The sequence below is a fragment of the Aphidius gifuensis genome, linkage group LG2, assembly GCF_014905175.1.
Source record: "Aphidius gifuensis isolate YNYX2018 linkage group LG2, ASM1490517v1, whole genome shotgun sequence".
NCBI lineage: Eukaryota > Metazoa > Arthropoda > Insecta > Hymenoptera > Braconidae > Aphidius > Aphidius gifuensis.
Window position 1 is genome coordinate 8,591,146 of NC_057789.1, and position 26,858 is coordinate 8,618,003.

Here is a 26,858-nt window from a genome sequence, read left to right on the forward strand (position 1 = left end):
CAAATAATAATAATAATAATAATGGCAATAAAAGTTAATTACCTGATGTATCAATTAACACCTTTTTGAAGTTTTCAGGACTTTTTATAGCCCCAGTGTGGTGGTCGGCTGGAGTGGGAAAAATAGTCATCACACCTATTGTTGAAATATCATTACTACAAAACGAGTACGTGCTGTCCAGCCAATCAGAACATTCATATTATTGTGTTCCTAAGGTTTTTTAAATAACAAAAACGGAAATATCGAAACTCAGGCCCAAATGATGTGACCAAGTGCATATTCGAATGTATATGTGAGCATCATAAAACAATGGCCCCCGCGGCTGGTAACCGTGGAGTGCCACGGACCTGAGTTCCGGTGCGTCCAAATATTTTGACAATTAATATTTATTTGTCTTTTTCGATGTTTCATGAAATTCTGAAACAAAAAAAGAATAAATAATTATTTAGAATTAATAATTCAAAATTCTATGGATATTTAATTTTATTTTTTTATATATTTAGTGGAAGGAAAATGTTTGTTTGCTAATTTTTTATATTTTTGTAATTATTCATTTTAAATAATAAAAAAAGTATTTTGACGTGTTGGTAATTAATTGCCTATTTATGGTATAATATATTTTAAAATACGCGTCATTATAAAAATATAAAATAATATATATTTTCATTAAAAATTTTCTTATCAATTATTAAACAATAATTCACTGGTCACATTTTATTTTTATTTTTTTTTCAAACGATAATAATATTTTATAAATATACATTATTTTTTAGAGTTAGATTTAATTTTTCATCGAAAATATATAATAGATAAATATTGAAAAGACAAATATCCGCGGATATTTTTATATTAAGCGCGCTTAAAAAAAAAACAAGTTAAAAAAAAATAAATGAACATGGTGAATTATTAATTATAATGAAAGAATGTTTTTTAAATACTCGAATAATAATAATCATAATAATAACAATGACAATAAAAATTAATTACCTGAAGTGCCTGATGATGATTAGTGACTGATACCTTGTCGAACTTTTCACGACTATTTATACTCCCGGTATGATGGTCGGCTTGACTCGGAAAAATCGTCGTCACACCTATCCCACCTTGTCGAAATATCGTCATTATGATACACGTACGTGCTCCTCGACCAATCAAAACACTCGTACTATCGTACTTTCTTGGAACTTCTATTGGTTTTTTTTTTTTTTTTTTGTCAAATATCATAGAAATTACTCTTTTAAATAAATTTATTCCGAGATTAAATATTTAAACAATTAACATTTATTCGTCTTTTTAGATTTTGCATCATATTATAAAATAATAAGCAATAAATAATTGTCCAAAATTTTTAAAATTCTATTAATAATTTATTTTATTTCTTTATATGTATTTTGTGAAAGAAGAATGTGTATTCGCTAATTTTTTTTTGCAATTATTCATTTTTTAATAATAAAAAAAATTATTTTCAAGAATTATAATTAATTGTCTATTTATAATGTGATATATTGACACGTCATTAGAAAAAAAAAATATATTTTCGTTGAAAATATTCTTATCATACACGTATTTTTTTTTTTTTTTCAAACGATATAATATTTTATAAATATAGATTATTTTTCAACGTTATAAAATTTAATTTTTTATCGAAAATATTAAAAACAGAGGGAGAACAATAAATTAATAATTAATAAATTTGGTAGAATAACTTTATAGCATAGGTGTTTAATAAAGGCAAACGATTCATATTTTTTTTTTAACTTTGAAGATAATGACCAACGAAAATTGTCATTTAACATTCAAAATCATTTTCATTATTTATTTAATTTATTTGACCTTTTTTTTTATTACTTCTACGCTGTTTCTCTTTGTCTCTCTTTCATAAAAGAATTTGTTAAACAATATTTTTTATTTAAAAAAACAATAATATTATTTTTATTATTTATTTCATTTCTTCGAAATTCTTTATCACCAATTCCTCTCTGTCTTTTATTTTTACTATCTTTTTCTTTTTCTTTCTATATTCGAAATTAAAAAAGCAAAAAAATGTTATTTATTTTGAAATAATAAATAATAATAACTATTATTATATAAAATATTTTTTTAATTGTTCGCAAATTATATTTAGCAAAGGAAACCAATTATCTATTTGCTTATGAATCGTTTTTTTTTTTGTTCGTGTTGGTGCAGCTCGTTATGGCTGCTATCACAACCGAACCATGGTTTAATTTTTAATCTTTTCCTTCGAATTGAAAAGTACCTTCTGCTTTAGTTGTTCCTTGAGGTAGGCCATATCCTTTAAAACCAATCTAAAAATTGAAATAGTTATATTGTTTATTTAATTTGAAAATTATAAAATTCATAAATATTTATTTATTATAGTTATTGTAATTTTGGATTTTTTAATGACTCATAGATTATTATTTTTCGTTGCTCGGTTATTTATCTATAGAAACGTCTAGAATATTATTTTTTTTTTTTTCAACTTTGAAGATATGACCAACGAAAATTTGTTAGTCAAAACTCAAAATTATTTTCATTATTTATTTAATTCATTTGACCTTTCTTTTATCAAGTATACACTGTTTCTCTCTCTTTCTCTCTTTCATAAAAAAATTTACCAAAAAAAATTTTTTATTTAAAACTAATATTATTTTTATTATTTATTTCATTTCTTCAAAATTCTTTATCACCAATATCTCTCTGTCTTTTATTTCTACTATCTTTTTCTTTCTCTTTCTATATTCAAAATTGAAAAAGCAAAGAAATGTTATTTAATTTAAAATTATGAATAATAACTTGGTATTATTATATTATACTTAGTTGAAAAATAAAATAAATATTTTTGCGATTGTTAGCAAGTTATATTTAGCAAAAAAACCAATTATTTGCTTATGCATCGTTTTTTTTGCCGATTGTTCTGATGATCATCGACTCTATGAGTATTTGATCATTATATTTTTTTCTCAGTCCATCAAATGCGTAAAACAATAAAATCATAGTCAAAATAATTAAATTTCTATTTTTTAAAATTAAATATTAAACGACAAAAAAAAAAAAAAATGACGTGTCTCAAAAAAGCCGACGTGTTAGTCTTAAAAATATTAACGTCGATAAATATACTTAGATTATTTAAAAAAAATAAAAAAAAAAAAAAAACCAATCTTAGTGTGAATAGAAAATGTACAAAAATAGTCAAATTGTTTAAATGATAAGATTGCGTTTCATCAAGGGAGGAAAAGAAAAACCAGTGACATAATGCCTGATAACAATTTCGTCCAATGAGCGTGATGTTGGCTCATCCAGGTGGGACAAAACATCCATCAAACTTCTGTATAAAAAGAGCCATCAGCAACATGTCGATAGTCAGTGGCTCAGTGAACTTCTTCATAGTAAGTTGTAACTAGCCTTGCATACTGACCAGGTTTTAATACCAAATAATTGTAAGTTAAATATTTTCTACATATTATTATGCTTGTGTATATTAAAGAAATAGAATATTAGCAGCGATTTGAATCTATCTTGGTGCGGTTGCATTAAACCCTCACCGGGCTGGATTCAATCGGTGAAGATTTCGGAAAGTCTTTTTTTTATTTTAATACAATTTTTTATTAAATTATTCATTCATGTTATTATTATTGTGTATTAATAATATTTATTTACAGATATTGCCACGCATACAATTTTTGCACCAACTGATATTACTCTGTCAATTTAGCTATATATATTATTTGATTTTTATAAAGCTAGATGAACAGAGTAATATCGCTTGGTCTTATTCAACAATTTATATTTATATATTTTTTTTTGTTAATTAGTTATTTTTATATTTTAGCTTTTATTTTATTTTATTTTATCATCAAGTCAGTTGAGCCTCAGGCAAACTATCGTTGGAATATGTTTGCATAGAACAACATATCACAGCGCTGGTTACCCGATAGCTCAATTGCCACATCATCATCGACACCAACATAAATACATACTTATCAATATATTTTATTTTTTTATTTTTTCTATGTAAAAAAATAAAAAAAACCCTAATGAGTCATCAGTATTGATCATTGCTAGTTAGGTTTTGGAAATTTCCATTAATTTGTAATAAAACAAAATAATAAGTACAGGGTGAGATCCTAGTTCAGTCATAAGTCATCATATGTCATAAATACGATACCATAAATAAATTAATTAATGTTTACTAAAAATAATCATCTTGTTTGTAAGACTTGTAAGAAAATCATTTTTTATATCTAAGACAGAGACACAGCCATGGGCTCTTTTTTGGGCCAGATACACTTCAAACTATACTGTTCCTAAATCCAGGGTAACTGTTCCGGTAAATATTGGATTTTGTGAGTCATCACTATAACTTCTAAATTAATATATAAAAAAAAAGATCATATTTATAAATTGATATTTTTTAATAAATTTGTCATGAAATTACTTACAATATATATTTTGAAAGAAACAAAAATTACTTACCTGAGCATTTTAACAGCTCCTAAATATTTTTCAATTCATTCAATATCACTTTCATTTCTTCTAATTTATCTTAAATAATTTAAACAGTTGCTCCATACTCTGGACACTCGTTTGATATTGTTGCACTAATACTCAATTCAGCAACACCTGGCCCATAAAATTCAACAAGTTTATCAACAACACCAAGTTGTAACAAAAAAATGTCAAGTGATCTTGCAATAATATAAATAAAAAAAGTCATTATGTTGACTAGATAACAAAATCATTAAAAAATATATTCATTACACCACCAGAAATTGAAATTGTACATAAATAATTAATCTGAAATAACTCAAGTTATTTTTCATAAAGATACATCATCCAAATTTTGTGTTGTTGATACTGCCTCTGTTCAATGGCATGGATATACTTAGAAAAGGTGTTGATGCAATTTAACAATTTAAATAGAGACCACGACTGATGTTGCTACCAAATCACTAGGTTAAATTCAAAATTTTCATTTATTTTTATTTTTTCATTTATTACTTGAAATAATATAAATTTATAATAATAAAATTTGATTTATTTATTCATTTTTTTCGTTTATTAAATTCATTCTTTTTTTTTCTATGTTCTTAAATGACTGTACATATTGTTTTTCTTTATTAAATTATTTTAAAAAAAAAAAAAAAAAGAACCATCTTCATTATTTATTTATTTATTTCATTTTAATCACACGCAAAAAAAAAATACACTCAATAGCATGCAAAATCACTTTTAATCTGACTCGCACATCCACAATTCCGCTACAAAAACATTTGTATTTTTAAAAATTCATTTAAACATTTTTTTATTTTGTTTTAAAGATCAATTGATGAATGAATAATAACAATTTAATGATGACAAGTTAAACGTGTAAATTTTGTTATTTCTTTTCTATTTTAATTCAAAAAAAATTGATGAATTTTATTTATTTAGTGTCATTGGATTGTGTTTTTAAATAATATTACTTATATTTATTTTTTCATATTTATATTTGTATACATTATACATATATGCATGTCTATAAATTTACGCTTAAACATAATGGTTTATATACAAAGTGTTTTTTAATTTTTAAATGTAAATTTAATTTTTTTAGCAATAAACAAAGTACGTTGTTTTTAAATATTACATGTTTATACACATTGACCCACGTTCATTTTTATTTATTTAATTATCTCCGTTAATTTTAATCCTTTTTTCAACTAAAAAATTACTGAGATTAACTTGATTTTTTAAAATAACAATCAAATTAACTTGGCACATTTAAATAATAAAAAAAAAAAAGAGATAATCAATATCAAATTGACATTGAGCCATAAACAACAACAATAAAAATATTATTAAAAAAAAAATTCATCTAAATTACTGTCATGTATCATCTAGATTAAATTTAAAAAAAAAAAAAATTTACTAAAGTCAATCTCAGTATGCTCGTTGTTAATTTCAAATAAAAAAAAAGACCAATTTAAATTGGACATCATGCCCAACGTGTATGAGTATGTGTCTATAATAAAAAAATAATAAAAAATAAAAAAAATTACTGAATCATTGAACGTGGTATTTATAAATTTATAATATTTTTTTTTTTTTTTTGTTCAAAGGCAATGTTTGTGCTCCTCAATATTAAATTAATATTTATACTATCCATAATAAACATATGGCTTTGAGAAGCTGATGACAAATTGCACGAATTAAATAGCCTTTGAATGGAAAAAAAAAAAAAAATATATAATAAATTGTTTACTCATTAAAAGTGTTTTTTTTTTTTTTTTAGTACTTAAATGTTTTTTTTTTAATAAATCAATTATCTACATTTACAGATAAACTTATACAAATATATATAATATATGTATAAATTATACATAAACTTATGTAATATAAATTAAATTATCATGTAGAATAGACAGTGTGTATTAAATACAGGCACAATATAATTAATTACAAACGATTTTATTATTTATATTAAATAATTTTATGATCCAAAGACCCCCTGGTATCACAATGGTATTTGGATGCAAGATCCTGGGATCCCAAATCCACAATAAAATAATAATAATTGTAGATAATAATTAGACTTCATTGTCTGTTATTTAATTGAAACTCTTTCAAATGGGTACAAAAAAAAAAAATAATATTTATACATTTTACAACTTACATACATTTATATAATAAGAGAGGAAATTTGGGGAGAAAAAAATAGAATAAAAGTAGTAATAAAAAGTATTAACGAATTAATAAACACCGGGCCCAAATGGCTCAGCCAATTGGTAAAGTTTTAAGGGAAAATAATTATAATTATTTATAAACTTTCACACTTAATAGTCATTAAATATCACAACAAACTACGACATATTTAACGTCGATTTTTGCGGAGCAATAAAATCCTCCAAGTTATTTAATTTCAAAAAAAAAAATTGCTGCCATGTTTTGTTTTGTTTTTGAGCTTTTACACAAAATAGCAAGATAATTATTTAAATTTTTTTTTGTTATGTTTTTCTTATCATTAAATTATAAAAAAGAAAAAAAAAAATTAATTATTCATTTAAAATTTATAAAGTTTGCTACGTTTCTTCTTTGTTTGTTGTATCAGATTTGATTTTATTTAAAGCTTCTTCTTTAGCATCAGCAAGAATAGTCAATGAATCCTTAACAGCATGATAAATAATATTTTTAATTTGTAATTTATCTTCATGATTAGTATGTGCATCAGATAATGCACGAAATTCTTGTGTTAAATGAAAACAATGTGATATATTTTCTGGTGATACAAAATCTTCAGCAACTTTAATACAATTATGAAGATTACGTACTTGATGTGGTGCACCAGCTGGTACAAATACAGCATCACCAAGACATTGTACAATTGAATAACCTTCAACACCATATTCTTTATAAAGACGTTCTCTTAATGGACCATCTAAATAACAACTTTGATCATGTATTGGATCATGATGTGGTTCAAGTCTAGCACCTTTTTCTAATGCAACAGCATTTAATAAATCACGTATTTTATCAGCATCACGTGCAGCATAAATATGCCATAATGCACCAGGTGCTTCACCACGATCTCTAACTCTTCTTCTAGTTAATACATCACAACCAGCTTCATCAATAGCTCTTAATGCTTCTTTAACATGTTCATCATTATCACCATCTTTTGGTATACCAACATAAACCATAACATTAACAGCATCAGAAATATCTAAATGTAAATTTGTTGTACCTTTATTTGGATATGATGCTGAGCCATATGCATTATACATTTTTGGTCCTAAATCTGGTCTTACAAAACATTCTGGTAATCTACTTGCTAAATTTAAACGTCCATTACGATGTGTATATTCAGATAATGGTAATGCTTTCATTAAATCAGAAAATCTTGTTGGTAATAATTCAGCAAAATCATCAGCTGGTGGCCAATCTTTTAACTTCAATAACATTGAATTACCTTTATCATCTTTTAAACGTTTTGAAAAATTTTCAAAACCTTCCCAAAATTTTCTCATTGGTTGATTTGGCACTAAATTACCAGTCATACAATTTATTAAATCATTTTTTTCATCACCAAAATCTTTAGCAAATGCATCTGGATGCCATAGCTTCATATTCAATGATTTTGATACATCTGATACAATAACTGGCTGTCCACGTTTCCATTGATCTTGAAATATCCTATAATTATTTGGATTATTTGGATCATTTAATTTTAATAATTTACCATCACATAACCATGAATGTGGTACATCAGGATATAAACTTGTTGATTCAGTTAATGTCATAATACGTATTGGTAATGGTTCACGTCCACGTTGAGTCCATTTATAACGACGTACAAAATGTTTTAGCTCTCTTGGTTTACCATCATCATCATCATCATCACCATTACTATTTTTATTATCTGTTTCTTTATTAACACTGTGCTCAATGACACTTGATATAACTTCATCCAGTGTATCCATTTTAGATTTTTTAGCTACTTTTGGTGTATTATTTTGTGATGATGATGATGAATTTGTTGTTGATGTTGTTGTTGTGGTACTTGTTGTCGTTGTTGTTGTTGTTGATGATGATGAAGATGTTGATGACGTTGATGATGTTTGATGTGTTAAATTATTTGTTGGTGAATTTGAACGACTACCATTGCCACCATTTGATTTGTTACTTGGTCGTATTAATAACTCACGTAATGTTGAATAATTACCATCTTTATCTTCATCTGAATCTGAATCAGTTGCACTGTCATGTTTATGATGATGTTGTTGTTGTTGATTTTTATCATTATTATCATTTTTTAATTCTTTTATTTGTAAATTATTTTTTTGTTGTTGTTGGTTTGGTTCTTGATTTTGTAATGCAACTTCAGCAAGCCATTTTAAACGTGAATTTTGATCATCACCATTTGTTTTATTATCTGATGATGATGATGCTGATGATGAACTCATACCAGTTATTAAATTTTTGAGTATATCATTTTTTTGTACAACTGTTTTAATTGTACATAAACAATGTTGTGGTATTCCCCATTCAGCACGTACATCATGTAGCTGTTGACCAAGTTGAAATAAACCATCACCAGCAATTATTTGAGTTAACATTAAACGATCAGGATCATGTACAGTACGATTACCACAAAGTAGCCATGAAAAATCATCACGATCTTTTCCACTATCACCCCAAATTTTACCAGTCTTATTTTTTCGATCCTAAATAACAAAAAATAAAAACATTTTATTAGTTTTTTCTTAAAAAAAAATCTGTTAATACTTTAATGTAATTATTTAAATTAATTATTCAGTGTTAAAAAGCTCGATATTTTAATTTAATCATAAATTTATCAGGCAATATTATTTGCATCATTTAATATAAATTTATTGCAAAAATAAATATGTATTTATGTTTAAAATTACCTTGTAGCAATCAATGCAAACAACGAAACCACATCGACCACAAACCCAATGATAATTGAACAATGTTGTCTCACAAACATCACATAATTCACGAACTCCTTGTATCACTCGTTTCCATGCAACAGTACCATCTGTAATTAAAAATAAATAAACAAATTTTACATTAAAAAAATATTCATTCTTTAAAAGAAATATTATAAAATTTTTTATTATTTTTATCAGTATTAAAAAGCTCGATTTTTTATAATCACAGTGTTCATTTTTTTATGTATAAATTTTACATCATTTTTTTTAATTTTATGCATATTAATAATTTATAATAAAAATATAATATTACCATCTGGTACATGCTCTTGGAATGTGTTTTTTTCTTGATGAAAAAGATCACAAAAATGATCACCAACTTGACTTAACAAACGATGAGCCATTTCTAAATCTAATTCAGCTTTTTCAATTGCATTTTTATCATTATTTTCTTCATCATCGTCATCATCATCATGATCATCTGATTTTGATCCATTTTTTTCAATTTTTTCAATTTTAACTGGTACAATGTCTTGTTTATGATTTCCTGGCAACCAAAGTTTCATGTCTTTCTGTAAAATACAAAATTATAAAATTAAATAAATATATAAATAATTTTAAAAAATATATATTTAAATAAATAAAGACAAACCTCAGATGCATCTTTTGTTGGATCACAAAAACCAGCAATAGCTAATTGTGCATTTTTAGTATATCTCATTTTTCGAAATTCATAGAAACGACAAAATATATTTTTAGGTAAATTTTTACGTCGTTGATTTGGTGTCATTCGACATTCACGACATTTTACAACTCTTGCGACGAAACTACCGCAGCAGTCATCTTGTACCCAACTGTCCCCTGATTTTTTGAGTTCCGCAATTGTTGGTTTTTTATCGTTTTGTTGACCTTGGTCACCATTGCCACCATTTCCTTGGTCTTTTTCACCTTGGCCATTGCCACTGTTGCTACTACTGTCATCTCTTCTTTCTTTTTTTTTAAGTGGTTGTTGGTCATCACCACCACCACCTGATCCTCCTCCTCCTGTTCCACTTGTGTCATTATTTTTCGCCGTTTTCGGACGCCTACCTCGTTTTCGAGGCTCTTTACTGTTTCCTAACAACAAAAATTTTTATTATTCAATTTATAATTATTAAAGCACATTTTTTTTTTTTGTTATTTTTTCAATTTTAATCAGTGTTAAAAAGCTCAATATAAACAATCATTAATTGTCATTTTATATAATTAATTTACATCATTTTTAGTTGAAGAAATTAATCCAAATTTCTATCATCAAAATTACTTCAACATTTCTTTTTTTATTTGTTGAATAATAATAACAACATTCACGTTAGTTTAAAAGCTTCAAAATAAAGTGGATATATTTTTTATCGTTGTGTTTTTATTATTTTTAAAAAATTAATATTTAATTATTATTGGAGCAAGGTCGTTAATTGAGTTTTTTTTTCTATTTATTTATTTAAACTTTTAAAATTCTTCTCGTGTTTTTAGATGGATAAATAAATTCCCCACTAATAATTTTATATGAAAAATTTAAAAAAAAAATAAAAAAAATGAATAATTGTTTACCGTTTTCTGTAGTGTTGTTTGCGTTTGTCGTTGTTGTTGTTGTTGTTGGATTACGTCTTGACATGGTCTGTATGATGTTACTCAATGGCTCACTGGCGTCACTTGCTGAACCAGCTTCACTCTCGTTGCTTGAATCACTTGCACCAGCAGCAACAACAATCTGCTTTTCTTCTTTTCTTCTTTTTTGTTCTTCCGCGGCAATTTGTTGTCTCCTCGCGGCTCCCTTTTTTCGTTTTACCTACCACAGGGCACAGATTATTAAGTAGTCAGGAAGTTCATGCTCTTGTAAACGTAACTAACTAATGCTTAAATTTTTCAACTTTAATAATAAAAAAAAATAAATAAATTCCAATCTATATTTACACATTTATACCAAATTAAAACTTTTTTTTTTTTTTTTTTAATTTAATTGTTTATTTTATTTTTTGAAATAGAAAAGAAAAAAATAAATAAAAGTAATTTCGATAATCAATTTTTGATCTAAATGCAATGAAAAAAAAAGGGTTAATGCGGTTACGAGACGATTGGACAAAGAACTTAGGTTAGGGTGTAACAAGACGCTTGACTTTATTGATAAATTAATAATTATCTATTACCATTTCCATGTAATCCATTATTCCAATATTAAAAGCACTAATAAACTTTGTTTTAAATACAATTAAAAACTATAATAATAATGTTAAAAAAATACAAATATGTATTATTAAAACAGAGATAAATGATTTTATATTTTTTTATGTGTAAAAAGACGACTCTTGCCTATTACCTTTCCCCCTCACAGGAGGACGACAGTGAGTGTGTTCGTGCGCACGGTTCACTATGTAATGGCGTCGTGTGAGCTTTTTAAACCCGGCAAAAATTCAAATACCAAAATCAATACAATTTTATATAAAAAAAAAAAAAAAATACTAAAAAAATTTAAAAAAAAAACATTTTTTTATTAAATTTTTTTTTTTTTTTTTTATTTAAAAATTATTTATCCATTTGTTAAATATCATGTATTTACAAGTAACGAATTATATATTGAAAAATTAAAAATTCTTTATACAATATTTATTGAAATTATTATTTTTTTTTGGGAAATTTTTTTTTTATATTATATCTCGTTTAATTAGTAACATTTACAAATATAATTACAAGTAATTTAATTGAAAAATCCAGTTGTCAATGTCAATAATATTTACTGTAATATATATACATTTTTTTTTTTTTTTATTATTTCACTCGATGAAAGGGAATAATAAATAATAATAAAATATAAATATGTTTTTTTTTTTCTTTTTTTGTTGTTTTTTGTTTTTTTTTTTTTTTTCTTTTTATATAAACATATTTTGATAAATATATATAATTTAAGGAGCGCATGTGGGATGAATTCTTCAATCAGTTTGACGAGTTGATCTCGATATATGTCGAGAGAATGACAATTTGAAAAATCCAACGATAAACCACTTTTATTTTGAAGCTTTTTCACACCCTTTTTCCCGAATGAGCTCCCTTTGTTCTTCTACATTTACTCTGCACAAAAGAAAACCCCATGCAAGCGAGCACAATAAAAAAAAGTGGAAAAAAAAGAGAAGAGAAAAAAAAAAAATGCGAAAATAAAAAATGAAAAAAAAAAATCAACAATAATCCAATAGTTTATAATAAATTAATTAGTAAAAATAGTTACCTTGGGGGGTTTTCTCTTGGGTGGTGATTTTCTTTCTGGATCACTACTTGATGAATCTTCTTGTAGATTTTTAGACTCATTGGCATGTCCATTGGCAACATCTTTATTTGCTGGTTTTCTTCCACTTTTAGCTCCAACTTTAGTCTTATTAATGCTATTAACAGCCATACTACCAATATTATGAATTGAATTAACAGCACTTGGTAAACTACATGTACCACCACCACCACTACTATTACTATTATTATTTACAGTACTTTCTCTCTCTTTATTAATTGTTTGTGATGATGGTGGTAAAGATGGTGTTATATTTAATGGTAATGTTACACAAGAACCACTACCAACAACACCAGTTGTATCTTCAGTACCATCTTCACCAGAATGTCTTTGTAACCATGCTTTTTTTAATTTATGAACTGGATAATTTGTTGTACTTGGTGGTCTTGGTGCTGGTGAATTTGATTTTTCACTATCAGTTGTTGGTGCTGTTTTAGCTGGTGTACCTGGTGCACTTGGAGCTGGTGATGGTGCTGCTGATGGTGGACGTGGTGATGATACTGTTATTGGACTTGATACTGTATTATTATTTTGTTGATGATTTAAACTTGAACAAACACTACCAGCACTTGATGGTCTCAATGAACCATCACCAGATGCTGTTCTTGGTGCTGGACTTATTGATATTAAATTTTGTTCTGGTAATGTTGGTGGTTGTGGTTGTTGTGGCTGTTGTGGCTGTTGTGGTGACATTATTGATGAATTATTAAGATTATTAACAACAGGAGTTATCGTTGTTGCTGTTGATGCAACTAATGGACTGGATTCAGATACCCTCGTTAATATTGCTTGGCTCTGTTGGTGTTGTTGTTGTTGGTGTTGATGCTGTTGTTGTTGTTGATGATGATGCAACTGTTGCTGCTGCAGTAACTGATGTTGTTGCTGCTGCTGCTGTTGATGCTGGTGTTGCTGTTGTTGTTGGTGATGATGTTGCATCTGTTGTTGTTGTATTTGTTGTTGCATCTGTTGATGTTGTTGCATTTGTTGCTGCTGCTGTTGTTGTTGTTGTTGTTGATGGTGATGATATTGATGTGGTTGTGGTTGTGGTGATTGTTGATGTTGCGATAATTGTTGATGATGATTTGGAATATTTGAATATGTCATAATTTGTTCATCAATTCTACGTTTTTTAATTTCCAATGCACCTTGATTATCAATAATACCAATATCAGATTTACGTTTTGGACTACCAGATCTTTCAATTCCCAAATCAAGTGGTTGTGTTTGAAATGAATTTACATTTGTTGTTATTTGTTGTGAATGTATTTGTACTGGAGTAATTGAATGATGATGTAAATTATGTACATTTGTTAATTGTTGTCTTGGTGTTAGAGCAACAATTGGTGATGATGATGAAGACGACGATGATGATGATGATAATGTTGTTGATAACGACGACGATGATGCCGACGACGACGATGATTGTGGTGGAGGTGGTGGTGGTGCCAATGATGGAGGTGGTAATGGTAATTTATTTGTATTCGATAAAGAATTTTGATATCTTGATTCATATGCAGATCTACTTGAATGAGCTGGTGGTGGTGGTAATGACTGTGGTGATGGTACACCATGTATATGAGGCACTTGTTGATAAGGCAAATTACCAGCTTTTGATGTTAATGGTAATGGTGATACTGTTATTGATGGTTCAGATGCACGACAAACTGGTGTACCTGTCATAATACCAGAATTTGGTTTACCATAAATATGAGGTGGTGCTGGAGATGATACTTTTGGTTTTGAATTTGGTGTTGGAGGATAATGAGATGTTGGTGATGCTGTTGGTGGATGAGGATATGAATATGCTGTTTTTTGATTTGCATATGATAAATTTGGATCTGGTCTATTTATATAACGTGATTCTGGTGGTGAAGGATGTGGTGTTTGATGAGGATGTGACAAGGGTGATTGTCTGCTATTGTGTGAATGAGATGGTTGTTGTTGCTGTTGTTGTTGTTGTTGTTGGCCATGTGGTGAAGAAGATAAATTTGTTGATATTGTTTGTTGTCTATGATGACTTTGTTGCATATTATTACCAGCTCCTCCTCCACCTCCACCTCCTTTTGTTTGTAAATTTTCTAAATGATGTAAATGATGTGGACTTTGTGTTGGACTTCTATATTCATAACCAACTGTTTTATGCTGCTGTTGTTGTTGCTGCTGTTGTTGTTGTTGTTGTGGCATTTGTTGTACATTTAAATATGACATCATTTTTGGACTTGATGAATGACTTTTTTGATGATCATTACGATCATTTTTAACAATAACTGATGATTTTTGATCTGACATTAATGGAGGTGGATTTGGTAATAATTCACGACCATGATGATCACGTTCAATATTTTTTCCTGTCATATGTTGTTGTTGTTGTTTATGTACCATTTCATTTTTAACTTTAATATCATGCATATATGATCCTTGTTGTGGATAACCAGGATAACCAAATAAACTGACATTTGGCTCAGCTTTTGGTAGAGGTGATGCTCCAATAACTTGTGATTTATCATGATGTGATGATACTTGTATTGATGATTTTGATGTTCTTGAATGAGCTGGTGGTGGTGGTGGTGCATAATCAACTTTAGTTGGTACACTTGATGGTCGTAAAACCTAAAAAAAAAAAACAAATTTAAAAACATATTTAATAATACAATTCTCAATAATAGAAAAATTTTTAATAATAAAATTGATTTAAATAATACATACTTGTTGAGGATTTGGTGTTGCATTTGCAGCAGCATAATATGCTGCACGTTGTTGAGCTGCATGATGATCACGAGCCTCAGCTTGTCTATGTAATCTTTCCATAGCAGCAATATGTTCTCTGTCACGTTCTCTTCCTTGTGCTTCACGTTCTCTAGCATCTCTTTCTTCTCTTTCACGTTGTTGTTGCTGTTGTTGTTGCTGTTGCTGCTGTTGCTGTTGTTGTTGAGCAACACTAACTGAATGACTTGTTGGTACACCTGAATGATGATGACCACCATGCTGTGTTGTACTTGGATGTTGTTGTTGTTGTTGTTGTTGTGATGGTGCACCAGGATGATTTCTACTTCCTGGTGGTGGCAGTGTTATAAAACTATTCCATGCCATTGCTGGCCGATTTCCCTGTGGAACATAAGATACCTACTTCAATCAATATTGTCACGAGACATTATAATTTTAAATATACATTTAACAAATAATAATAATAATAATATTTGATAAATCAACATGAATCACAACACACGCATTTAAAATAATCATTAAATATAATATTTTATTTATTTTTATTTGTGTCGAAGAATTTTGGCTGAGTGCCGAATGAGAAATTGATCCCCAGCTATCTTGAGGACAAAGTCTCGACTTTAATGTTACTTAATATATATATAGAAAGATAGTGTAGTGTATGGTGTAAACGTGCCTCGGGATATCCCACTTAGCAGCCCGTCAAGAGCGCGAATCTAATTATAGGCCTTCAAGTCGAAGAAGATTACTATGCAAATCTTGTATCTTTCCTCTTTGCTCATGTCCCTCTATCTCTCTCTGTCGTCAACTTATTTTGTACACTGTTTAAGTGAGTGTCAATCCATATTGTTTGCACGCGTTTGTTCACGTCACACTAATATACATCACATGACCCAATGAAACTCTCATCGACTTTGTCAAGTAATCAACAAGAAAAAAAAACATTCCATTCAATTTTATTCGTTTTTTTTTTATCGTAACTGGTTAATGATTATTTGATGGATGATTAATGGGTTTGAAAAATATAACGAGAGCTTTTAAAATAACTACATTGTGTAACCTAGTTTTATCAATTATTATTTTTTTTTTTTTACTCCTAATTTTTTAACATATAAAAAAGATAAATGATACCTTGAAAATAAATTTTTTTTTTTTCTACAATGCATTAATATTAACCTTTGCAAAAATAAAAGAATATTATTAATCATTCAAGACAGTTACCACTTGTTCAATAAATCTCTGTCAATATTAAAATAACCAGAAGAAAAAATAAAAAACATCTAAATCTAAAATTACATTTTATTTAAAGAAAAAAAAAAAAATGTTTTTTTTTTAGTTCATCGACTTTAAAAATCCACGACTCAACATCAAGGCTATATTATTTATTGAAAGAGAATCATCAAATTTTTTTTTACTACCATAATCGTTAATTTTGCTATCGCTAAATTTGTTATCTTATCAGTGTCAAAAAGTTATGTATACAAGTGAGAATATTAATGTGTCGTGTCAACAAGATTTTTAAAAAATACTCTTATTTAAAGATAATGACAAACGGTCTTTATAAATGCTCAAAAAATATTTATAACAAATAATTTTAAATGATAAATAATTTAACTTGTCTTATCAATTTGTTGGGCTGATTAATCACGAGGATTTTACCTTGAGATATGACGATTAATTTAGATGGAAAATAAATAATAGATAAATTAATATCAATGAAATAACGGATTACATTTTTAATGTGATTTTATCAGAATATAATTATCAACAATCATTAAATGTCATTTATATAATTTATTATTTAAAAATAAAAACAAAAATTATTGAAAAACAAGATATAAATTTAAATAGATTTTTTTAATTTAAATAAATTTTACACTCAAGTGAATTACAAATTATGCATAATCGATTATAAAATTAATTAAAAATCATATTATGTCTTGTAAAAGTAATTTTAAAAAATAAATTATTAAAGAATTTTAGTAATTATTATTAAAAATCGCTGAGTTGAAAAATTCATTTAGAAAAAAAAGAAAAAGAATTTGTTTCACAGAAGTTTCTAGACTGCTAGGTATAAGCAGAGAGAATTCATAGAAGCAAATTGAGATTGCTTCCTTTTTTTACCCTTCTGGGGATACTGTTTTAATTACGTATTATTTTCCACACTTGTGCAGAAAAAAAAAAGAGTTAAAAGAGTTTAAAGAGTTCACATAAAGCCGAACTATTGATTAAATAAAATCTGGAAATTGTATCTGCTTTTTGCTTTAAATTTAATTATAAAAATTACTAATAAAAATAGTGATAAATTTTATTTAATTTGAGATAAAATATAGATAATTTATTAATGATTATCAATGTGAAAAAATAATTGTCATTGTCAATTGACGTAATGTTTCGATGATAGTAAAATCGAAATATTTCGAGATAGAAAAATTTCTACCGGACACAAAAATCAACAGATTTTCATAATTTTTTTTTCGAATTATTCTTTGGTTATTGTTTTATCAAGTATTGATACTTTTAATAATTTAAAATGCATTTCATGAGACTTTAGTTCGTGTCTATTAAACAAACATACAAGCAGAGTTGAATATTGACAAAGTATAAGTAAGTTAACAAGATTAGAGTACCCAAGACTCTAAGTTGAACTAATCTGTCTGAAGTTTGACATTGTAAAAGAAGAAAGAGATACAAAATACAAAAAAAAAATATATCAAGAGAAAGAGAAGAACATGCCAAGGCATAATCCGAAAACTATGTTTAGCTATTTAATCGTCAACGAACAAATACGTCAAGAAAGTTTCACGTAAATGTTTTCAACTGTTGAATAATCCAACAACAAGATATTATTTTCCCCCCAGCATTAAAAACAATAAAGTATAATTTTATCTTATCCTCAATTTATTGTCAACAGATATTTAAAAAAAAATTCTATTGTCTTGATTTCTTTGATAAATATTTCAATGCTTTTTACATTGAACAATAATTATACCTCTCCCTATTTTCTTAATTTAAATATTACATAAACAATAGTTAATTTAATCAGAAAATAACATTTCTAATTTTTTTTTTTTTCGAAAATCAATACCGGAACTTATTAGGGGTCCATTCAAACGAAAAGAAAAAAAAATAAAATAACATTTTATTATTGTTCACAGAATCAAGGACGAAATTTTTAGAACATTTTTTTTTTTTTTCTGCAGGTAATGGAAAAATAGATTTAGGTAGAAAAAAGAAGGTAAAAAAAATGGAGAATTTTATGGTTGAAAAATACACAGACAGGTTTTTTTTTTTTTTTCGTAGTTTTGGGGAAAAAATTTAATACAAAAGAGCAGATGCTGAGGAATGCATCAATAATTTTTCATTCGGATTAATCAAATTGTATTTTTAAAATTTGCATAATATAGATACTTAATTATTTGATGAAAAAAAAAATTAGAAAGCGGAATAAAATTAGCAAGTTTTTAAAAATTTTATAAATTTATTTAAAAATAAATGTAGAGTCGCAATTTAAAGTTTTAAATTATGATGATTAAAACTCACCTTTTGATGAGCAAGTCTCAATGACTCTTGAAAATGTTTGTGCACAGCCTGCTCAGCATTTCTTGCTTCTTCTCTTTTTTCTCTTTCTAATTTAGCTTCTCTTTCTCTTTCTCTATCACGTTTTTCCATTTCACGTGCTTCAGCTTCTCTTCGTTCCCTAAAAAAAATAATAAACAATAATTAATATAACATATAAACACAAAGTTTTTTTTTTTTTTATTATATTAATAAACACAAAGTTGTTTTAAAAAATTTCTATTAGATTATCATTTCAACAAGATAAATTTATCAATGTTGAAACTCACGAAAATTCGATCAACTAAATCGTGAAAGTCAAAACTTGGCCAACAAAATTTTACAAAAGTTTTAAACTACACCGAGAAAACTTAACTCAAACTTTTCCAGCAAACTATTTATCAAAAGAAAATTTTAATTTAAAAGAAAAAAAAAAACATTATATTCAATCATAGATAAAAATAATAGATTTTAATTTTTTTTTATTCTTTTAACTTTGTAGATGAATGTCATCAAGAATAAATTATAAAAAATATTAATAACAAGGTTTACTTTCATTTTTTTTTTCTTCATTATAATTATAATTTAGTCTTGTAAAGAAAAAAAAAGCCATTAATTCAATTGATTGACAAAAGTGTATTAAAATATTAAATTCAAGTTGATGCTATCAATCGAGATCTTTTAAATGATTAATTAAAATTTCATGATGATAATGCAGATTGTGTGTCGAGCATCAAGTCACGTATAACAGGTGACTGGTTATTTATTTATTTATTTTATTTTGTTAAAGTTTAATCAGCTCATTAAAGACATTTTTTTTGTTGACGCAAATAATCATTCATATAAATAGCCTTGAATTATTTATAATATTTTTAATGCATGATTAACAAATTGAATAAATAAAATTATATTTATACATATAAAAACTATTACTTTTATTTATTTAGTTGTATTTGTTGATATTTTTTATTCGCGTTTGCTTTTACGTGCAGAAATTTCTATGTTACGTTCAAGTTACTATATCAATTAATTTATTAATAAAAATAATTGAGTATTGAAATTTTAAGGGTAATTATGTTTACGTGTTTAACACAATTGTTTAAATATTAAAACCGTTAAATCATTAAATTTGTACTTGGAAATGTGTGTTTAAACAAATATGATTTTCAACGAAAAATAAAGAATTTCGTCACGTTTTAAATTCTAAAAAAAAATATAAAAATAATTGAAATTAAATTCTGTAGTTTTTGGGGATAATTAGATTTAAATGTTGGTTAAATATTAAAAGTATAATTTTATGAAATCATGGCTTAGAAATATTTTTTTTTCAACAAATATGACCTACAGCGAAAAAACCAGAATTTTGCCTAGAGGTCATGGCAAAATATAAAATTCGAAAAAAAATAAAAATAATTGAAATTAAATTTTATAAATTTCAGGATAATTATATTGTCATGTTGTTCGAATTCTAGAACCATAATTTCATAAAATTTCTCCATGGAAATATGTATTTTCGAACAGCAGAGAACCTGAAGCAAAAAAATCGAAATTTTTGTCTACAAATTCTCGACAAAATATAAAAATAATTGAACCAAAATTTTTAAACTAATGGAACAATATTATATTTACAATCTATTTGAATACCACAATTATAATTTCATAAAATTATTTGCTTAGAAATATATTTTCAAAGTTTTTAAACAAACAATCCATCTTGTAATGAAAAAAAATATATATTGATTAATCACTGGCATTAACACTTGCACAAAATAAATTTATAAATAATTTACATTAATTTTAATAAATTTACATTATTAAACATAAAAATCGATTACAAAATATAACCGTATTATTATAAACAATGTAACAATTAAAATAAATACAAAACAACGTCAAAATAAATATAAATGTCATTTGGAAAAAATATTTTCCTGTGTCCAATAATTATCATTCCAATTGTAAGAGATAACAAAAAATAAAAAAATATAATTTATTATCACGAAACGAGTATTTTTTTTTACGATAAAAATAAATTTATAACAAACAAAAAATAGTATAAACACAAAAATAAATATATGCGAAAAAAAAAAATAATAAAAATAAATAAAAAAATACAAAAATCTTGTCTGGAGGATGTGCGTAATACCTTTTTTGGCAATTTTCGGTTGTATTATATGTGACCGGTTTTCTTGTTGGTTAATTTATTATCATTATTATAAATATATATATTTTTTTTTTTTATTTTTAGAGGCCTTGCTTGACCGGTTGAAGCCCGTTTCATTCTGTCCGGAACAGTGATGAAAGAAAAAAGAGAAAAAAAAAAAAAAAATACGTGGCGACGAGTTAATTATTTTTTTATTTTATTTTTAATTAATAATAGTGTTCTCGTTTTCGTACTAAAAAAAAAAAAAAAGAGAGTGGAATGTTTTTTTTACAAATAAGGTAGATGATTCACATTAATTATTTCGGTCAACATTGAATCAAATAAAATATAAATAAAAAATCTCAAGATGTGTCATTAATGATACTGATAAATCATAGATAAATATACTTAAAATATTTTAACATAAACTTTCTAATAGCCTCAGTATAATTACTGTACTTGTTAATAAATTTAATAAGAATAAAAAAAACAAAATTGTAATGATGTAAATTCAAGTATTACAAATTATTAAAATAAATTATTGATCAAATATTTAAATTAAACATTTATTATGATTTTGTTCTAATTTTAAAACTTGATTTTTATTATAAAATAATTAAACGAAAATACATAAAAAAAAAAAAAGAAATAAATTAGTGGTTTATATTTTCTATACGCTTTCTGCACACCCAGACAAACTGGATAGATTTCCAAATGACGTAATATAATTTTTTTTAATAATAAAAATGTCATCATACAATGCGGGTAATACATTTTTTAAAAAAATTTCAGGGACGAATATAAAAATGAAATAATAATGCGGGTAGTTTGACATTTAATCATTAAATTAACTTGAAAAAGTACATAAATTAATTATAAATATTATATAAAATTTACAAATAAAAAAATTCAATATTTCTTAGTGTCTGATCGATGATGATGACGAAGGGAGAGAGAGGTTGGTTGTCAGATCCGAGGTCGAGGTTTAAGAGGGGTTGATGGGTACGCTTGAATGAAATGAAAAAAAAAAAATAAATAAATATAATAATGGCCGACCACCCTCGACCCTCAACTATCTCCAGGGGATACCCCAGAGTGAGAGGGTAAAGAAAAAAAAAATAAATAAATAAAATAATATAAAGAGAGCAACGTAATCGCCCATGAACCTAAAGTCTCTCCCTTTGCTATCTTATATATTGTATAAAATATTATAATAATAATAATGACAAAAGAAGGGATAGAAAAAAATGTATAAAAAAAAAGGGAAGTGCAAAGAATTGAACCTTTAACCAAACATAAATTTTTCACCTACAACATAATAGAAAAATGCGATCATTGAATTCCGGTAGTAGACAGACGAGTTCGACGACCCATCCAACACACTTGCTTTGACATACAATATACATGTATTATTTAAAAATAGATTAATACCGAGGTCAGAAAATAATATTATTTATAAATTATTTATAATAATAAATATTGATATCATTTATTTAAATTGTGACTAATAGTTTAGAAAAAAAAAAATTTCTATCAACTTTGTTTTTTTTTTCTTTGGTTTTGTTGCTATTATAATTGTTTAAATAATTTTTTTAATAATAAATAAGAAGAAGGGATAACAAAGAAAAATACTTTTTATTGCTGTGAATTTTTTATTTTTATTTTTTTGTTGGACTATCTTTGTTGGAAACTCTATTTCCGTCAACACGCACTTGGCTTGTATCCAAAGTCATGACTTTTAGCCCCGCATTCACAAACAAGTTTTCGACATTTTTGGTTGTTGAAATTAAATTCTTGATATATTTTTTATTTATATTTATATATATATACAGAAATTTGAATATTAATTGTTTAATAATTTAATGAAAATTTAGTAAAATGTTGGAGTAATATGTTTTTTATTTTGTCGAGTATTTCAAATGTTTTTTTTAATTGGAATTTTTAAATTATTGTGGGAATAAATATGTGATTTTTTTTTTTTCAGTTGAAGATGTAGATTGAGAACACGTATTTACTTACAAAACATCTGCCAAGTCGGAGCCGAGCCAAAAGGTACATCTTTAAAGTCAACCAAGTTGTTCTAAGAAGTGCTTTCGGTCAATTTTGAAAGTTGAAAGTTTCATGTTTAGTCGGTAGTTTTTATATTTTTTTTTTTTTTATTATTTCAAGTATTATGTTACGAATTTTTTATGAGAGACGTAACACGACCTAGGACACTTGAACATATAATTTTAAATTATCAGTTGACGTTTGAAGGAAAAAAGAAATAATAATAAAAATATAACAATAAAAATATCCAAGATAATAATGTTTTTTTTTTGTATAAAAAAAAGCCACTATCATAACGATAATATTTTAAATACTTTGAACTGGATATATTTGTCCTTGACTATTTTAAAAATACCACAAAGATAATAAATATATAAACAAGAATGTTATTTATTCCAAAATTATTTATCTATTTTTAATATTATAAGTGCAAAAAAAAATTGTGTCATTGAATTATTATTTTTTTTTATTATTATAAATTCAAAACACAATTATATTTATATATTGCATATTTGTAATGCTCAAGTGAACATTCTGATGAATTTATTCAAGAGATTAAGTAGTCGACTATTGACCCAGATCGAGTTTTATGTCTCTGAAATTATTTATTTTTTTTTCCTCATCACTCGACAACTTGTGGTGATGCACGCAACAAAACAAGATAAATAAATAAATTTTAAAAAATCCAAATTCACGAAGCTATTTGTAGCTGTGATTCAGACAAAAATCCAGCTTTAAAAAATGACAAATTTACAAGTCAAATAATCAAGATGACACACAAAACAACAAAAAATAAAAAAATCGAAAAATATATTTCGTCAATTCTTTTGTCAATAAGTATATAAAACAATAAAAAAAATTTAACGAAATTCTCAATCAATTCATCATGAATGAAATAAATAATAATAATAAATTATTTTTTTTTTTTCAAAAGTCATTGTATATTTAATCCTGAAAATCGAAGCATGAAAAATAAAACAACATCCGGATAAATATTCCAAGAAAGTGTTCATAAAAAAAAGTACTTAAATCATGAAAATTTTTAAGCTTAAATTTATGTTGAAAATGTCCAACTGATGTTGTAACAATAATCAATGATAATTACCGTTGACCTTGACCCATGGTAATTTTAAAGAATGGAAATCAGCCAAGAACAATTCGAAAAAAAAAAAAAGAAAAAAAAAATAATAATAATTGTCATGATATGTGGCCTTCAATGGCCTTGACCAAACTGATATTTCTCTTTCCGTATTTCATGAAATTTTATTATTATTATTCTATTCATTTTTTTCTATATATTTCTAAGATTTTCGAAATATTATTTCGAAGAATAGATTGTTAATATATATGCGGGAGTATAGCTCAGGTTGTCAGGTAGAATATCCCCGAAGGACAAAAAGAAGATACAATTCGTAAATACAATGTTTGTCTCTCTACCTGGAGATACCTTTTTATATTTTTTTTCATCTTTTGTTCCGCATTTTCTACGCACACACTCGTTGATATTTCATTTCGTCAAAAGAATCATCACCGACGTTAGAAAAAAGAAAGAAAAAAAAAGGTGAAAAAGACTAAAAGATACTTTTTAAAATAAAAAAAAAAAAAAAAAAAATAAGAAAAATCTATAAATTCTGGCGCCTGAATGTTGTTGTTGTATTGTTGAATTTCAAGATGATGATAAATCGAAATATTGAATTGAATAAAAAAAAAAAAAGGATTTTGTTTTTTGGATGTTTTGTTATTGACAAAACTTACATTGCAATAATTGATGTTTGTGGATCGTGTAAATATGCCGTTTGTTGACCGGCGGATGTTGCTGAATGATGATGATGTTGATGATGTTGAAATGCAGTTGCTTGTGAGGGTGATACTGCTGGTAATAAATTATATGGTTGATAAAGCAGCTGTGGTCGTGGTTGATTATTACCACCACCACCACCACCGTTTGTTAATAATATTTGTGTTTGTCCAGTTTGTGTATGATTATGCGGGTTAACCTGTCCAGTGGCAGTTTGCGGACTTGCCGGAAGAACCGCCATTGCCGCCGCCGCTGAACCACTACCACCTAACACCGGTGGCATACTCGAGCCGTCGTTAATAAACGTCTCGAGATACACGACACAATTACTATCATCTTAAACACCACTAATTTACCAATACACATAATCCATTTATCGAACTTGTCATTTATCCAGTTGTAATTAATTTCGAAAAAAAAAAAAATTCAATTTCAATCAAAATGGCGATACAAAAGAAGATACTTTCTCCTTATTTTTTTCAATCACTTAATCATCATTTAATTTAAAAATTAAATGATAAAAATTTAATTCTTTTTTTTCAAAAAAAAACTGCACTAAATCCAGAAAAGTTCACAAAATTAACTGGCGCTCACAGACACGAGAAAAAAAAAAAAAAAAACACACGTTACCAAGCTGACTTTTTTTTTTTTTTAACTTGAGAGAGAATATAACGGGCGCTTCCCCCACCCAATCACCACCCTCAAGCTTCTACCGAGAATCAAGTCACGGACAATGAAGAAGCAACTATACAAAATTCACCTTTCACTCAATTCCCCTTCTTTTTTTTTTTTTTTTTTCAATGTTTTATTACAATAATTATCATTGAAATATGTATTTGCCACTTGAGCAAAACAATAACATAACAATAATAATGTTGATTTGATTTAATATTTTTAGCTAAATAAAAAGTAAAAAAAAAAAAAAAAGAGACGATATCCTTGCTAAAAGGAACGAGGCTGAAGTATGTATATCTAGTTGTTGAGACAAACGATTGTGTTAAGGACCTTGAAGAGTAACAACGACGACGCTTCTTCTTTTTTTTTTTTTTTTATATTTTTCTTGTTTAAATAGTTGAAAAGATTACGATAAAAATTTTTTTTTTTTTATTGTTAACACTTAATATATACACACACATATACAACACAATTTAATTTTAAAAAAATGAGCAAATATTAAACTTTATCACAATTATCCACTTTTAATTGTTATCGAGTGTTTTTTATTAAATCTTTTTTTTTTTCTTCTTTGTGTTACACTTGATAAATCATTAATAAACTGACGAGTAATAAATTTATTATTATAAATTAATTGATTAATATATTATTATTATTAATTATTTGTAAAAAGCAGCCACGAATGAAGTCGCGTCGAAGGCCGCCACACAACTGCGGCAACCAGGCTGTTCGTCGTGAAAATTTCCTCCGCCCCGCAGGCTCAAGTTGGCCCCTTCTTTCGTCTCACTCGTCTCTCCCTCCCCGTCAGCATCATTCTACAGTATATGTACACACCAAAAGAGAGAGCAAGAGAGATAGATAAATAAAAAAATAAAAAAAAAAAAAACCAAGCCAGCAGCACATCGGGCGCCCAGGGCCCTCGCCCCTTTACGCCAGCTTCTTTATCTTGCCACGTCGGCCTCCTTGTTCCACCGACTTACGTGACCGAACGCGAACGACCCAGCGGCCAACTCAGCCACGACGTAAACCGCAAAAAAAAAATATATATATACATGTATTTATACCGCGTGCAATCTACAATCCCTCTTATGCCCTGGCCTTGATTTTAAAATCAAGTTTTTCCCTTTTTTTTTTTTTGTTATTGTTCAATTTTCAATGATTTTT

General features: G+C 26.6%; 1 protein-coding gene and 1 non-coding gene across 3 annotated transcripts in view; both read right to left on the minus strand.

Annotated features, from left to right (window-relative positions):
- Positions 1-5,615: 5,615 nt before the first annotated feature.
- LOC122848945 overlaps positions 5,616-26,858 on the minus strand; it is an 81,309-nt gene continuing 60,066 nt past the window's right edge. Inside the window, exons 9-16 of one of the 2 annotated variants that reach the window (XM_044147410.1) lie at positions 19,015-19,171; positions 15,454-15,870; positions 12,691-15,357; positions 11,022-11,259; positions 10,084-10,547; positions 9,745-10,003; positions 9,408-9,538; positions 5,616-9,203 (exon numbers count right to left, since the gene is read on the minus strand). In XM_044147410.1, the coding sequence (XP_044003345.1) occupies positions 7,062-9,203; positions 9,408-9,538; positions 9,745-10,003; positions 10,084-10,547; positions 11,022-11,259; positions 12,691-15,357; positions 15,454-15,870; positions 19,015-19,171 (6,475 nt within the window). In that variant the 3' untranslated portion in view covers positions 5,616-7,061. The remainder of the gene's footprint in view (positions 9,204-9,407; positions 9,539-9,744; positions 10,004-10,083; positions 10,548-11,021; positions 11,260-12,690; positions 15,358-15,453; positions 15,871-19,014; positions 19,172-26,858) is intronic. The other variant, XM_044147411.1, reaches the window with a different exon arrangement.
- Positions 9,286-9,362, minus strand: LOC122850748. The gene has a single exon (XR_006373656.1). It is a non-coding gene; the product is annotated as a small nucleolar RNA SNORD36 (small nucleolar RNA).